Source organism: Amblyraja radiata, chromosome 1 (genome assembly GCF_010909765.2).
Source record: "Amblyraja radiata isolate CabotCenter1 chromosome 1, sAmbRad1.1.pri, whole genome shotgun sequence".
NCBI classification, from domain to species: Eukaryota; Metazoa; Chordata; class Chondrichthyes; order Rajiformes; family Rajidae; genus Amblyraja; species Amblyraja radiata.
In genome coordinates this window covers 77,563,499-77,579,664 of record NC_045956.1, presented here as the reverse complement: position 1 = coordinate 77,579,664, position 16,166 = coordinate 77,563,499, and the positions used below count along the sequence as shown (strand labels likewise).

Sequence of the window (16,166 nt, the reverse complement as noted above, 5' to 3'; positions counted from 1 at the left end):
CTATTTCAATGGGAAGCTTAACTACCTAATTAACAGAATACCATAAATGTTCTGTTATTATAAATTTCCTCAATTACAAACGTTTCAAAATGCAACTCAAAACTATTTTTTTTAACTCATCACTATAATCCTCATTTCCAGTACCCAGTTTAATATTGGGCAGGATTCTTTCAAAGCAACTTTTAAGTTCAAGTATAAATTTTCACAAACCTTCCAACTAATTTACATTTTCTTTGAGACTGAGCACAGGATTTCAGATTACCAAGAGTGGCCTAAAGACACTTGCATTTGCCCATGTGGATCTTAAATTCCATTTTACCATCTGCCATTTCTCTACCATGATCATATACAGCTTTCAACTTACAGCTGCATATTAGCTTTCAAAATCAACACCATAGAAGTCAATAGTATATTAATGCTGTATATTAGTGAAAACGATACAATACTCGAACGGCCTTATATAATTGGTTATCTTTATTCCTGTACGCAAACCTTCAATAAAAGCCAGTATACCATTTGAATCCTGAATGGCAAGCTATATCTGCACATTGGTTATCGTTGATTTGTGTATGGCACTTGGGTAAACTTTGAACCTTACTCACTATTGAAAAACATTTGTGCATAGAAGTGGTTAACATTTTTCCACATTTCACAATCACAATAATACTTTATTAGCCAAGTATGTTTTGTAACATACGAGGAATTTCATTTGCCAAGTCTGTCATACTATAAAAAGCAACGGAACACACAAAACACATTTTAACATAAATGTCCACCAGTAACTCCTCCACATTCATCACTGTGATGGAAGGCGAAAAAAAGTTCAATCTTTTCCCTTTGCTCTCCCACGGTCAGGGGCCTCGAGCCTTCCGTTGACTGGACGATCTTGACTCCCGTAGCCAGCAGCGTTTTGGCCCTCCGAGGCGATCAGCTCCTGCATCCGGGCGGGGGGGGGGGGGGTGGAGGGATGTCCGCTCCCTTGCAATCGAACCCCACGTCGGGGCGGATCGAGCATCTGCGTCGTTGGAGCGCCCGACTACCCTCTCCCGAGACTGCGAGCTCCTGATGTAAAGTCTCAGGCAAGGGATCGACTCCGATGTTAAGTCCACCCCCCGCAGTGGGTCCCAAGGTCAGTCCGAGGCCTCCAGCAGAGCAACCGGAGACATGACCCGAAAAGTAATCGCATCTCCGGCAGGGTAAGCACTGATAAAAAAGTTTCCCCCTCCCCCCACATAAAACAAACAGAACATTTACACAAACTTTTAACACACACTAAAAAAAAACAAAAAAACATACAGACTGTTGCCAGGGCTGCCGCGCCCCTGGTGGTAAGCACATCTGTGATGACCTTGCCCACTCTGACCATTTATCCCCATGAAATTTATTTTACTCTCCTCCCTACTCAATCCCCAATAGCTTTGTGTCAGCAAGTTTAGAAACGCATTCTCATTCCCTCAGCCAAATCTTTGAAACACATCATGAATAGCTGGGGCCCCAAGCATCAATGACAATACTGTATTAATCACCAATTGAAGATTCATTCCCATATGTTCACTAACTTATTCACAATCCACATCGATGTATTAACCCCTCCCCAACTCCGTGTAAATCAATCAACCTCCTGTATGGGTCCTTGCTACTAGTTATAATACATCCCAGCACAGAGGGATACAAAACTGCTGACATATTTGTAAAGCAGGAGATTGGTTTAATCGTCAATTTACTGTTTGCCTTTAATAGAAGTCTATGCCAACACATTGCATCTTTCCTGGAAAAGGTTACAGCTCAGGCCACAGGATCATTTCACATTTAAAATAAACATTCTTCCTTAGGCTCATCCTGCCACGGAATCAAATTTTCAGCTTGCAAACCTGAAGCTTTCAAATGTTGATTAAACAGCTATGACTTGTAGAAAACACTGATATCAATGCATTTATGCTGCAGGTATTTTTCCATGCATATTTGCAAGAGATTCTTCAATTTGCTTTAATTTTATCAAGGTTGTACGCCAGTCACCCAAATGGTACGCATTCTTTTTAGAAATCCAATAAACTAACCTAATCCAAGCCAAAATGACATGGTATCAAAAGACACCACTGGAGTAACTCAGCAGATCAGGTAGCATTTCTGGAGAACATGGATAGGCGACATTTCAGATCAGGACCATTCATCAGACTACATGGCATTGTATCAACTTGGGCTAATTCAATCAATTTCCTAATATATTTTCATGGAAAACCTAATTCATCAGAACAAATTATTCAATAGTTACAATTAAAGCCTGTCCACAGTTGGTTTAACAGAATGCAAAATCCATTCATAAAAATAAGTCAGTAATCATCACAATACCCTCAAGGTTTAAAGTCAACAAATGTAGATCATGGTAGTTTAATGAAATCAAAAGCAAGACCAGTATGTCGGAGGCAAACCTGTCAACACCCCACTCCACATCAAAAAAAAGGCTGCAATCATGTAGATAAGATCCTATTCAACAAACTTGACACCAGCCAGGGAATAATAGCAAAGGTTTTAAATCTTTCCAAAATTACTCCGTTTATGGGGGGGGGGGGGGGGGGGTAGACTAGACCAATACGCTGGAGGAAAGCAGCTAAACCTAGAGTAACTTTCAGATCTAATGCACAATATTTTTAGATTGTGGAATAATACCAACATAAAAACAGGATAAATAAATTATATATTTTCTCCTTCAGACAAGGCCAAAATACAACTGTCTTCAGATAAGGAATCTCCAGTTACTGTATCTATAGCCAAAAGTTACCTCTATACTGTCAAATTATGAAGCAAACCAAAAGCCTTTTTTTTCTCCACCCAATAATCCACTTAACATCTGAGCATTCATACTCATTTATTTCAGCAACAGATGCAATGCAGCACATACAACAGTGTACGCCAACAAACAAGTGTTGCATCACACCAGTTAGTAGCAACTTTATTATATACTATCACAGTACACAGAGGTTAAGGAATGCGTTTCAAGTCGTACAAAGCAAAGTAACTATAACATAAAAATGTTTAGATGCTATATACATTTGGGACACAAAAGATGTCGACTTCAGATTTCATGTGGTACAAAAGTCCCAAAGGAAAACACAGATGCTCTCAGGTTTAACATTTCCTCTTCACATGCTCTTCTGCTATACTGATGTTTATACCTCCGTTTCTCCACCTAGGAGAAAGCACAAATGTTTTAGAACCAGAAAGTAGTTTACAAAGTTTCACATATTATAACACACACTGGCCAATACTTCAAGGTGCTGCACAGGAAAGAATTTTACTGCAGCAGATCTAGAAACATCAGACCTGACTTTATCAAGTCTGACACATTTAACCCAGGCAAACCAAAATATACTACAGCTTGCTTGATGTTGTTTGGTTATCATTTGTATCAGAGCTATGAAGAAACAAAACAAAAAACAGCATTGTTTAAATTTTTTAATAAAATTACCACACTGAAGATCCATAACTGAAATACAAGATGTTACCAAATAAAGAATACTGAATTAATTATGCAGTAAGACATTATCGATTAAAAAAACAAATGCCTGTAAGAAATGTTTATCCAATGTTATATATTTATATATACACAAAGATGACTGAAGACAAAGTCTGAAGTTTTCCAGTTTATCTTTAACGTTGATACATGATGTTGGAAGAGACCATACCACAGGGCAGCATTTTCACGAGCACACCTCACGTTCTGTCCGCAATGCGCGGCCCCAAGAGAATCGTGTGGTCAGGGTGACACGTGTCCTGCAATGAAGTTCCCGCTGGCGGGTACAAACAAGGTATAATGTCAGAGTTAGAAGGAAACTTTTTCGTTTGTCTTGCTGGGTCCTTTATTTGTACCCATTAGCAGTACTTTACCTGTTAAATTTACAGACTTGTTAAAAAGTGTTAATCCCTCAGACCTTTAACACCTCCTGTTACAAAAAGCTGCAAATCACTTGAAGTGAAAACTAAGGTTACCTGAAGTTCAATGCTCAAAGCAAATTTTAAATAATAAAGCCTGTCATTTTACATTATTAAAAATGTACACTGGCATATTATTTAAGTGTCTTTTTCCTCCATTAGCTGCAATAAGATATTACATACCTGGAGTGAAATAACTATATCAATTTTTCTTTAGTATGGTTGGTAGTTATTCTGGTGACTGCCTGCACCTCTAGATGCCTTTCCATAGCTGCTCTGCTGACCTGTCAAAGCGATTGGATTTCACAAGTTTAACATGCAATTTGCATATCTACATTTACACATTTTTTTAAAACACACCAAAGTGGCCATTAACAAGTTTCCAACAACATCTTTGACCTAACTTAGTAAAACCTGGACAAAAATAAGAATTCCAGCACCAAACTTTGATTCTCTGCTGGTTGCAGAAAATGGGCAAAAGCTCATTGTGATTTACGGCTTATCCTATTCTCTTCTTTCACCCCTATAATTTTACCCACCTGGCCACTTGCCTCTAAACAGCCTCCTTCAGCAGAGAGGGTGAGGCAGTCCAGGCCGCAGACTTCTCCACGACCATCAATGCCGTTCCTTGATTGACCATCAGGAGGCACATTTGCTAAGAGGAGATATGAGCAATGTTAGTTTTTCCTCCTCTCCAAGATGGAACGCTCTGTTACCTGGACAAAAGCTAGCTAAATACTCCCCTTATCATGGGTAATAAAAATCCTCCAAACATAAAACAAGCTGATTCCACTACCTTATTCCTTTATAGAAATTTAGGCACAAAAGTTTACTGGCCAATTGAAAACTATCTACAGATGAAGCACCTTGAAGGACACCAATGTGGTGTCATAAGAAATAACACACACAATTTCACTTGGTTAAATAAACAGTAAAGCTAAAACGGTGTCTAACGGCACCAAAAGAAAACAGACATCAGATGGGCTAAAAAGATTTAATTACCCTTATTTGCTATTTAACATTGTCAATTTCTTTGTCAATACTTCGAGCAAATATATACAAAGAAACCTCTTATTTATTAACATTTCACCAAAAATCTTACCACTTCACAAAAGTGTATTACCAGCCAATTAGCCAAATGCTGTAACTTACTATTGTAGGTATCATATTCTGGAGCATATCCGTAGTTGTTGTAGTTATACCCAGAGTAATCATAACCTCCATATCCATTGTAACCTGGATTGCTATAGCCATTGTTGTAACTACTATAACCTTGATTCCAGTAGCTGTTGTATCCCTGGTTCCAGTTCGGATTTTGTCCTAAGAAAAGATAGCAATACAAACAACTTTGGAGTTTGTTCTGAAGCACATTGTAACCCAAATTGTCTGCGAGAGGAAACCAGAGATCTAAAACTCAGTGGGGAAAAAAGCCAAAATATTCACTGCGTTCTCCGCCATAATCCAGAAACGCCAGAAGAATTTGCCACTAATAAAAGGAAATTGAAAGCCCACACAAGGGAATCCAATTCTACCATGTTGTGTATACAATGCCAGATAACACCATATTGTTTTTACTTAAGAGTCAATATCAGGATGTCCACATATGCAAAATAGGGAAATGCCCTCATGTGTACTGCACAACTGACAAATTTAGGAAAATACAGAGGATCGCAAATATCTATGCAATGTGATTTTGATTACAGCAATATTAAATCGGGCAATTTGACAATGGAATTGCTCAAATGAAACATTTCTTGCCAAAAGCAATAATCTTCAAAATGTAAGTATCTAAAAGTTACCTAATGGATGTCATGCAGCATAACAAAAGCCATAATTATATTCTACAGTCCATCCATTTGCCAACAACTAACCCAAACACATTGAAGTGTTAAAAGAGAAAGACCAGACAGTCTTGGGTTACACAAAATGACCATCACTGAGATGAATTGCTGGATGAGACAATTACCATTAGTATCATCCTATAATTGGTGATTCAAATCTTTCCTCCACTATGGTAAAAGGGCAATTCTAATAAGCAAACATAATTTACCCTGCTCCTCAGAAACAATGAAAACAATATCTGATATATGGACAACATCCTTCAACATGTTCTATTACCAACCATAAAATTGCTAACAAGTTGCTAAATACTCCACAAACCACCAGATCATATTGTTAAACGGATATAGATCAAGACATGACAATCATTTACTTAATCTCATCCTATTCTTCCACAAACCGTGTTTTAATCCTTTCCCAACCAATAAACAGAACCAGATAATCTCCCATGGAACAAGTGGGGGTAGGTTAACCAAGTAAACAGATAATTACCTAGCCATGCATTTCTTTACTGCTCCAGTAAAGAGACCATTTCACGGTCTAAGCCCACTCATCAGGAAATTAACTTACCCCCTCTACCGCGACCTCTTCCACCAAACCCACCTCCACCTCTGCCTCCTCGTTGCTGCTGCTGCCTGTAGACTTCCTTGGGCTGTGCCACTTTAATTTCACACTATTAAAAACATTTAAAAATACAGGTTAAAATACAGCCACAAAATTCAGAAACATTACAATTTACTGTGCAAATATTTTGGACGACTTAGAACTGTAAAGAAAGGCTTGATTCATATATTACACAATCAATTTGTCAATTAGAGATTTGTGTGCAATGGTTCTGGATCTCTACATCGTCCAATCACCCAAACAATTCTCCTCAGTAGATGGTTGAGGCAAATGTCTGTACTGAGAGTAGGAAAGAGCTCCTTACTCCAGGGAGTTACGAGGGCCAAAAGTGGTAATTAAGTGACAATGGCAAGGCATTGTATACATACTGTAGAGGGTAACTAACAAGAGGGAGCATCCTAAGGGTAGGGAAGGAAATGTATGCCTGGAGCCAGAGCTGGACGAGGTACTAAACATGTATATTGCATGAGTATTCACCAAGGAGAAGGATATGGATAATGTTGTGTAAGGGATATGCTAATGTTCTGTGGCATAAGACCAAGAAGATCATGGTGTTAGGTCTATGAAAATACATTAACGTGGTTAAGCCCCCTGGGATCATCCCCAGATTATTTAGACAAGAGGGTTCCAGAGTTCTGATAAAGATCCTTCCATTGTCTCTAACCAGACAAGTTCCCAGAGAGTAGCCAATATTTTTCCTTTAATGGCAAGCAAATCATAGGCTAGTGAGCCTTATATCAGTGGTAGGAAAGCTATTGGACCCCCAGGGTTAGGATTTACCTACATTTGGAAAAAGTATGGGCTTTAGGGATAGTCAGCATTACTGTGCGGGACTGGCCATGTTTAAAAATAGTTTTTGTGAGCTGGTGATGAAGATTGATGAGGGCAGGATAGTAGATGCTGTCTACATGGACTTTAGTAAAGCATTTAACAAGGTACCTCAGGGTAGGCCAATGATCCATGGTGACTTAGTAGAGTGGATACAAAATTGGCTTGGCCATGAAAGACCGAGGGTGGTGGTGGAGGGGCGTTTACCTGACTGGATGTCTCTGATCAGTAATGTTTCACAGAGATGAGATCTCTTGTATGTGATACATATATAAACTTAGGCAAAAATGTAGATGGGACAACAAAAATTGACAGAGTTGTTTATATTAAGGAAAGTTGTTAAAGGATATGATCAAAAGCACAGGGAAAGTATCCCTAAATGTCAGTACACTGAATATAAAAATCAGGAATTTATGTTGTAGCCATAGTCACATTTGGAGTACTGTATGCACTTTTGGTCACCACATTAAAGGAAGGCTTTGACGTGAGTGTGAAGAGGTTTATCTGGATCCTGTCTGATTTAGTATTAGCTGAGGAAGAGATTAAACAAACATGGATTATGTTCTCTGAGGGACTGGAGACGAAGGGAAGACCTGATACATGTTTATAAAAGAACAAGAGGTATAGATTGCCAATCTTCCACCTTCCCTCACCAAAGATAGAAATGTCAAATATCAGAGGGCTTTAATGTCGATCCATTGAACAGCAGAGTTGGGGTCAGTCTAGGTGAGCCATAGTTTGATTGATTCAAACATACAGCATGGAAACAGGCAGTTCAGCCCACCGTCCACACCAGCCATCGATCACTCTTTCACACTAGTTCTATGTTATTTCACTCTCACATCCACTCCCTCCACACTAGGGGCAAATGACAGGGCTCAATTAATCTACAAACCCACACATCTATGGGATGTGCAAGGAAACTGGGGAAACTCATGATTACAGAGAGAACATGTGAACTCCACGCAGGCCACACACAAAGTCGGGATCAAACCTAGGTCTCTGGCACTAGAACGCAATGATAGAGGAGTATCATGAAGTAAATGAACTTAAAGCCTGTATGAACTTTTAGTGTCAAGCTCTAGTTACCCTCAAGTAGGCAGTGGTTCTAATGCAGTCATGGTGTATATAGTGCTCTCTGGAAACAATTCCAAGACATTGCCCTCAAGGATCAGCATTATTGTTCTAATTGAGGAATTAATTTGAATTGCAACCACTCAAATTAGCCAATTTCTTCAAAAGGTCCCAAACATTGCAAAGAAATAAAGCTGCTTTTGGAACTAGCTGAATAGGTATTTGCACATTTGCATCACTGGGCTTAGATGAGATGCCAAAAAGAGCAAAAGATAACCTCAACTCCCAAATGAAGATTGGTCATTCAAATCAGCCCATGACCAAATGAAAATAAGGGAAGGTCCAGATTTACCTAGAGCCCTTTTTTAATGCAGACACGTCTAATCAGGAGATAAGATAAAGAAAAGACCTGCCATAGGATAGATAGCTTTCAAGAGATGGACAACCGTCCAAGTATCTGCCAGTTATTTAGTCAAAGAACTACCAAGATTGATCCTTAAAACATTCCAATATATTAAGCGACATATCTTTAGTGAAACAAGTGAACTGACACACTCAAGGTGTCATCTGGAATTAGAATTGAGACAACTTGTAAACATGCCAGTGTCCTGAAAGTGATGAGTAAGGAAGCCAAAGTTGACACAAAGTCAGATCATACAACATGAAAATGGGTCCATTGGCCTAGCCTTTGCCAATCATCAAGCACCTACACCAATTCATGTTTTGTTCTTTCTCCACAACTATTAACACTCCTTCTACCAAAGAAGCAATTTGCACTGGTTAGATTAGCCGACCAACCCTCATGCCCATGGGATGTAGGAGGAAACTTATAGTCACATGGAGAATACGCACACTTCAAGCAGCAGCAATTGGGGTCAAGATTGAACCTGGGCCACTGGATCTGTTAGTCTAGCATATTGTGCCTCTGTTGGACTAATCGGGACAAGGGTCAGATCAAACTTTGGAAGATGCAGCAGGAACATTTGTGCACGTTTAGATTAAAAGGCAGTCAATGGGCACCATCATATATGAAATATTAAAATGAACACCACAGAAGTTAGCTTGAGCGAATCAGTCCATACATTTATAGAAGGTTAAGGCAAGAAAGAAAAAAACACGCAGTATATTAATCAATTGCCAAGGTGTTAACAGGCTTTGAGTGATTTACTTGGGTATTTCCAGATATGACAAGTTATTCATTGAACAATTTCAAATATAAATTACAAGCATCCAGGCAGTTTGCAGTTTATCTTAAACATGAGTAATCCATCAGGGAAGATGCAAAAGGGTTGACTTAATTTATTGGCAAGTATTACTAACATCTAGAAATGGAAAGACACAGGGGCAACAGACACAGAATGTACCAAATCAACCTGCCAGTGGCTTAAGAAACAGCAAAGACCCAGGTACAAAAGCAGTAAGCAATTAACAGGAAACAGGTTCAAGAAATTCTGGAGCTCCAGGGATTCCTATAAAATCTTTCCTTTCTCACCCTAAAAATTGAACTGTGGTTCTTGATTTCCCTACTCTGGGTAAAAGACTGCATCTACTCTATCTACTCCCTCATGATCTTATACACACAAGATCATCTCACATCCTATATGCTCCAACGAATACAGTCCCATCTTCTCTGCACTCTTTCCAGTTTAACATCTTTCATATAGCATGGTGACCAAAACTGAACACAATACTCCCAACCTTAGCCTCACCAGCACCTTGTACAGCTGTAACATAACATCCCAACTTCTATACTCAAAACCATGACTGACGAAAGCCTTCGTGACCACCGTATCTGCCTGTGACACCATTTTCAAAGAACTATGTACCCGCACTCCTAGATCTCTCTGCAAGACTCCCCAGAGCCCTGCCAATTACTGTGAAGGTCCTGCCTGGGCGGGACTTCCCAAAATGCAACACCTTACATTTATCTGAAACATGAACTTTCTCCCACCATTAGATATTTCTGACCTACTGAGCACTACCAATATCTGGGATATTCTGCCTTTGGTTGTATTAAAAATAAAAATATACAAATACTGTTACAGCTGTTGTAAAGGAGCTTTATTCCCAAAATAATCACCTCTACATTGTAAAGAATTTTGGCTGGACCTACCTTGCTTGAGCCTATATTGTGATACTTATTCTCCAAAAGCCTTTTCACTGGTTCTTCTTCCTTGAATGTGATAAAGCAGAATCCTCTCCGTTCATTCGTCTTGTTGTCAATGGGAAGTTCAATGCCTTCAATCTAGATGAAAACCAATTTAAGAATAATTTAGGTATTTTTGCATGTTGTTTCAGTCTTAAGGAAGCTGTAGTCTGCTTCTACAAATTGGCAATTGCACTCTTCATAAAATTAGAATCAACTTTTAAATTAAGCATCATTACATCAAAGTAATCACTTAATGCATACGAAGGATAACATAAATCTTAACTGAGTTCATAAAGCACTTCCACATTAAACTAATCACAAATCTGAATTTTCATTTCACGTGTTAAAATGACAACAAATAAACTTGTATGCTGGCCTAATAGCAAATCCGTAGAAAATAAATTGCTAGGTTTTTGAGAAGGCAATAAACAGAGGATAAAGTAGTTGCATATTTGGATATCAGTCAGGTATTTTAAGAATGCACCACAAAGTGTGCAGGATGGCAGGGCGTTGATATAATGGTATGAACAAGGTTAATTTTCAGATTGGCGATCACTAACCAGTGGGGTGCCACAAGAAGCAAAGCAGCAGTCACAACCGCTAATGATTTGAATGAAAAGTGTATAGGAGCTGAATTTGACATGATTAAAGTAAGATGGGGAGGGCTGAGCTTTGTGAGAGTTACGTCTTGCATTAATTTGGAATGCAAGACAAGCAAGTTGTGAATACACCACGTCTACAAATGGATGCAATGGTTAAATTTTGGATAAGTTACAAGATGGAGTTTAAAGTAGGAAAATTAGGTTATCTGATTTGAAGACAAATATTTGAAGACAAAAACAAATATTTAAAGTGTAAAATGACTAAATGTTCTGGAACAGAGGGATCTTAGTGGCCTGGTGCCTGAAACAATGTAACCACTCTAGCACAGCAAGTAATTAGAAAGGCTGATTGAGGTTGCCTTTATTGTAAAGGATAGAATATAAAAATAATGGTTTGATGCAACTCAAGCTTTATTGGAGTACAGGGTACTGCATACAGTTTTGATCTTCACATTTAAGTTATCTGGAGATTATGCAGAAAACGTCAATTTGCTTAACTTCTGGGAAGAAGTTACTGACATAAGAGCAGTTGGACCTATACCTAGAACTTAGAAGACAATGCAGCTCCTATTGAAACATTGATACGGAGGGGGAGTGACAGATGCTAACAAGCTGATTTCCCCTGGTGATGGTATCTAGAGCTAGGGGCAGTCTCAGAACAAAGGGTCACAGTAATGAGATAACTTTCAAGTTACAACCACAAAGGAGTTGATAGGTATGGAAGAGCAAGGAAGCAGAGTTGAAATCAAGATTCAATCAGATTGAATGGTGGAACAGGCTCAAGTGTTCCACTCCCCAGGCTCTTCCATTAATTTGGAATGCACAATAATGTCATAGTCCCAAGTAGAATATACTTATTACATTTGTCTTCTGTACTGTATGCATTGTCTTATAATTGGTGTTTACAGGACTGAAACAAGATAAACATAATAATAATAATAATAAATACTTTATTGATCCCCTCAGGGAAATTCAGATGTCCAGAAGCTCCCAACCAACAAACCCACAGATTCAAAACGAACGCAGACAGAAAATACATAGAATACAATGTGGACACTACCTGAGAGCAATAAATACTTAAAAAGACCAATAATTAACAGTTAAAAATTAGTAATTGCATTCCCCTAGTACACTTTAATATACTAGATATAACACAGCCAAACTGTTATGTACAGAAAGATCAGATAAACACTATTCACATTAATCTCAAAAGCAGCACCTCTCAAAGTTAAAACTTACCTCTCCATATGCTCCAAAATAGTCTTTAACCATTTCTTCGGGCACATCAGGACTTAGGCCACCAACAAAAACTTTCTTAGCTGGCTCCTTGCCTTTTATTGCCTTTGCTCTTTTGGGGTCAATAAGCCTCCCATCAAGCTTGTGTTCCTTCAGTTCCAACACCTAGAAGAGATGAAGGACAGTTTCTGTACAAAAGATTTTCAGCAGCAACCTAAACTTATTCAGTATTGAAACAAAAACTGTCTAAACATAATTTAAATACTTGGGCTAACATTGTGATTACAAAAGTGTGACCAGGCAGAGGAAAATGAACTCTTATCTTCTGAAGTTTTTTTCATTCTACTCAAATCTCAGCTTTTGAATACAATGCTATCAGTCAATCGCAACACACACAGAAACATTAGCTGTGTTACTTATCTGGCTCTACAATAAAAAAGGCCAATGAAATTTGGTATTAGTGTGACCAAATTATATCTTTAGATAAATTCACGAATTAAAATTTTACCCCAATTATTTTAAATGGGAACAGAACAGTTTCCAAAATTTAAATAAATTTCTGGTATAAAAAGCCAAGAAGATATTTAAACTTCTGCAGCAGAGGTCAAATTCAGGTGCATGGAAACTCTTACCTCAATCCAATATATTTTTCCCAGCGGGGATCAATAACAAAAAGCACATTTTGTGTACTTAAAATGATCACATCCGCTCTTTACTCACCTAGCTTCCTGCCAATTAGATTCATGACCTGGGGTGAAAAGCAGAGGTCAGTGCCACAAGAACACAAACTGCACGCTTCTTGGTATCATTCCCTGCTGACAACAAATATCTTCAAAAATGGATTGAGTTTTGAACAAAATTTTCACAACTATAGATCATTTACATAACATGGATTTACTGCAGTCTAACACTTCAGTCAGCTATCTGTAAGCCAACATATATATACAAACCACAGATTTGATTTAATTTGTTCAAAGTTGCTTTTGGAACATTCATTCCATGGTGTCCTTTCCTTAAAAATTATGCAGTAGCATCCAAGAAATGGAATTGATGCAAATGACTAAATGGAGGGATACGGATCTTGTGCAGGCAAGGAAAGTATTTTAACTTGGCATCATACTCGACAGACACTGGTGGCCAAAGGGCCCGTTCCTGTGCTGTACTGTTTTGTGTGACATTTACCCAATACCCCTCTAACCCACTACTAAATAGGTCAATACAACTGTTACTTACAGAATAGCACGAATGAAGTTACATACCAGAAATGTGTCCCAATTAGACATTCTAAATATTTATGAAAAGAAACGTAACAATTTCACTAAACATTGTACCCAAAAGGAGGAAAATTAAAATTCTCTTGTTTTGTGTCACAACAGGATATTCAAATTTTCTAAGACTTGATATCCATTTATAACACAATTCTAAATATTTCCTTTTTTTAATCTGTGGGCGCACAAACACATCTGTTTCAATATGATCGGTATCAGTATTAGAAGTTTGGATATGATTTACCCTGTCCACACTTGCAGGTTCTCTGAATAGTACAAAACCAAATCCTCTTGACCGTCCCGTCACCGCGTCCATTTTTATGGTACAGTCCACTACTTCACCGAACCTGGACAAGTAATCTGTCAAATCCTTCTTGCTTGTATCCCAGCTAAGGCCCCCAATGAACATTTTTCTGTGAACATAAAATGTATAACATGATCTTGACCTCCTACTGTAAATTTTGAGCTGTGCAAAACTAAACAATGCACAGGGCAAATTAAACATTGTTTTTCCATGTTATCTAAACAGGTCATCATGCTTGTGAATTTGTTACTTGGATTTCATGCTTGGGAGGAGGGGGACGGGGAGAAAGCATTGCTTTTTTTTAAAATCTCAAGTGCTCATTACGGTGTATTTATAAGTTATCGAAAGCCAAGTAGATCTTCCCACCAAATTGTTTCCTAAAATTTCAATTTTAAGTGACATTTTTTATTTATAACCAACCAACAGCAGCTTCAGTGCCAGTGTAATAATCTACACGATGTTATTTTGAGGGCGGTGCGAACAAAAAAGAGAATGCCAATAAAAAAATCCCAACACGCCAAGAAAAGAGAAAAATGCAGCAAGAAGAACAATTTCGTTCAGCAATTATTTGATTTCACCGGGCCACGGGTGGAAAACGAAAGGCCAAACTAAAAACAGACAGAAGAAAGAGAGGAGGTATCAAAACTAGGTCACACACCACAAGGCGCCAAGGCACGTAGGGATACAAAATCAAGCAGAAGGGAAGAAGCCTGCACTCCTTTCCCCCAGAGCCCCGCCCGGCCGACACCCACCCCGCCAACTAAAGAGACTGGACAACATGAACACGGACTGAGCCAAGAGACTTGGCCGCAAAGTTAAACACAACCGGGGACGATCACCACAGTCAGAGGAGCCCCAGGCTGCCCCCCCCCTCCCCCCAGGTTTTGTTCAAGTGTCGCCCCTACACCTCCTCCCCGACCCCGGTCCCACTGCAGCCACCACCGCCCCTCCCCGGGCCAGGCCGGGCCACGCCGACCCCCACCCGGTTCCTCCCCTCCGCACAGGCGTGGGAGCCGAGCCGAGCCCGGGCCGCACTCACCCTTCGTCCTCCTGGTTTTTGCTGGCGTTGATCTTGGCTCCCTCGGGAAACTCCTCGGAGCCCGCGGCCACCATGGGCTGCTCCATGAGACTGACGGGCGGCGGGTTGTAGGCGTACGGCGGCTCCACGGTGGCGGGCAGCGAGCGGCAGGTGTGACGGGCTCCGTCCCTGCTAGAGGCGCGATAGCGGGCTGGTGTCGATACCACCGACTGACCTACAGCTGCGGCTGCGGCTGGGAGTGAGGGAGGGAAGGTTGCAAGGTGACAGTGGACCGGCGCCGCCACCGCCGCCGCTAATGCTCGTCTCACAGCAACAAAATGGCGGCGCGGGGCAGGGAGAAGCCCGGGAGCCGCTCGCACGCCTTATATAGGCGTCACGTGACCCGCCGCCACCCAATCCCCGCGCGGCTCTTTGTGTCGCGGCTCCCGCCGGCAGCACGCGCGCATGCGCCAAACGCGGGGACACCGTGCACAATGGAAGCGCCCGCCGTGGAACGTTGATGCTGTGTGGCGGCGGGAAATGTGCAGCACGAGAGGAAATGACAGGGGGAGGGAGGGAGGGAGGGAGGAGAAGTAGGGTGGATGGGAAAATGGAACATGAGTAAATATGGGTGGGGGGGAAGGATGAGAAGGAGAAGCCGGGGAAGGAGGGATGTGGAAAGAGGTTGGGTAAAGTGAGGGGAGGAGGAAAGAGGAAGACATCGCGTTGGCATATGTGTTTCATCTTTCTTGGGTGGCAAAAGCAAAGATCATAGAGTGGAGCTCGATGATCTTTGGGCATAAGTAATTAATTGCCTGCCCTGAACGTCAGCCTCCAGTTTAAATTCCATTTGGAATATTTTTGGTGGAACAAGGAACAAGCTGTCCCCAGTCAGGGACAGGTCCAGAGGTGTTTTTGCAAGTCCATTTGCTCTTAACCTGCTAACTAAGGTCAACGAGAGACTTTCAGGTTGTTCAGAGGAATTGGAAGTCGACCAGAGGGAGAGGATGTGCACGGGCAGAGTTACCACTAAAGAATATAAGGCAGAAGGGGATACATGGAACTGCTGGTGCTCATTTATTGATGCAGTAATTCAGCAGGTCAAGCTGCATCTCTGGAGAGCACGGATAGGGGACGTTTTGGGTTGGAGAGAAAGTGGTTTGGGTGGGAAGGGATGAGTGAACCAAGGAGTTGCGGAGGGAAAGGTCATTGTGGAAAGGGGTGGAGAAGGAAAGATGTGACTGGTGGTGGGATCACGTTGGGGGTGATGGAAATGTCGGAAGATGGTGTTGAT

At 40.5% G+C, this 16,166-nt stretch overlaps 1 protein-coding gene across 11 annotated transcripts; it reads right to left on the bottom strand.

Annotated features, from left to right (window-relative positions):
* Positions 1-459: 459 nt before the first annotated feature.
* Positions 460-15,282, bottom strand: LOC116975850 (heterogeneous nuclear ribonucleoprotein D-like). 11 transcript variants are annotated; one of them, XM_033025150.1, is made up of 10 exons: positions 14,894-15,252; positions 13,795-13,963; positions 12,286-12,447; positions 10,409-10,540; positions 6,340-6,442; positions 5,083-5,250; positions 4,482-4,585; positions 4,114-4,214; positions 3,684-3,788; positions 2,848-3,187 (listed from the first exon to the last, which is right to left on the bottom strand). In XM_033025150.1, the coding sequence occupies exons 1-8, from the start codon at positions 14,977-14,979 to the stop codon at positions 4,128-4,130; spliced, it is 1,011 nt and encodes a 336-aa protein (XP_032881041.1). In that variant the 5' UTR covers positions 14,980-15,252; the 3' UTR covers positions 2,848-3,187; positions 3,684-3,788; positions 4,114-4,127. The 11 variants fall into 11 exon arrangements, with proteins under 11 accessions (XP_032881094.1, XP_032881041.1, XP_032881022.1 ...); XM_033025131.1 differs by having other exon boundaries at positions 4,470-4,585; positions 14,894-15,251; XM_033025168.1 differs by having other exon boundaries at positions 4,470-4,585; positions 6,373-6,442; positions 14,894-15,249.
* Positions 15,283-16,166: the final 884 nt, after the last annotated feature.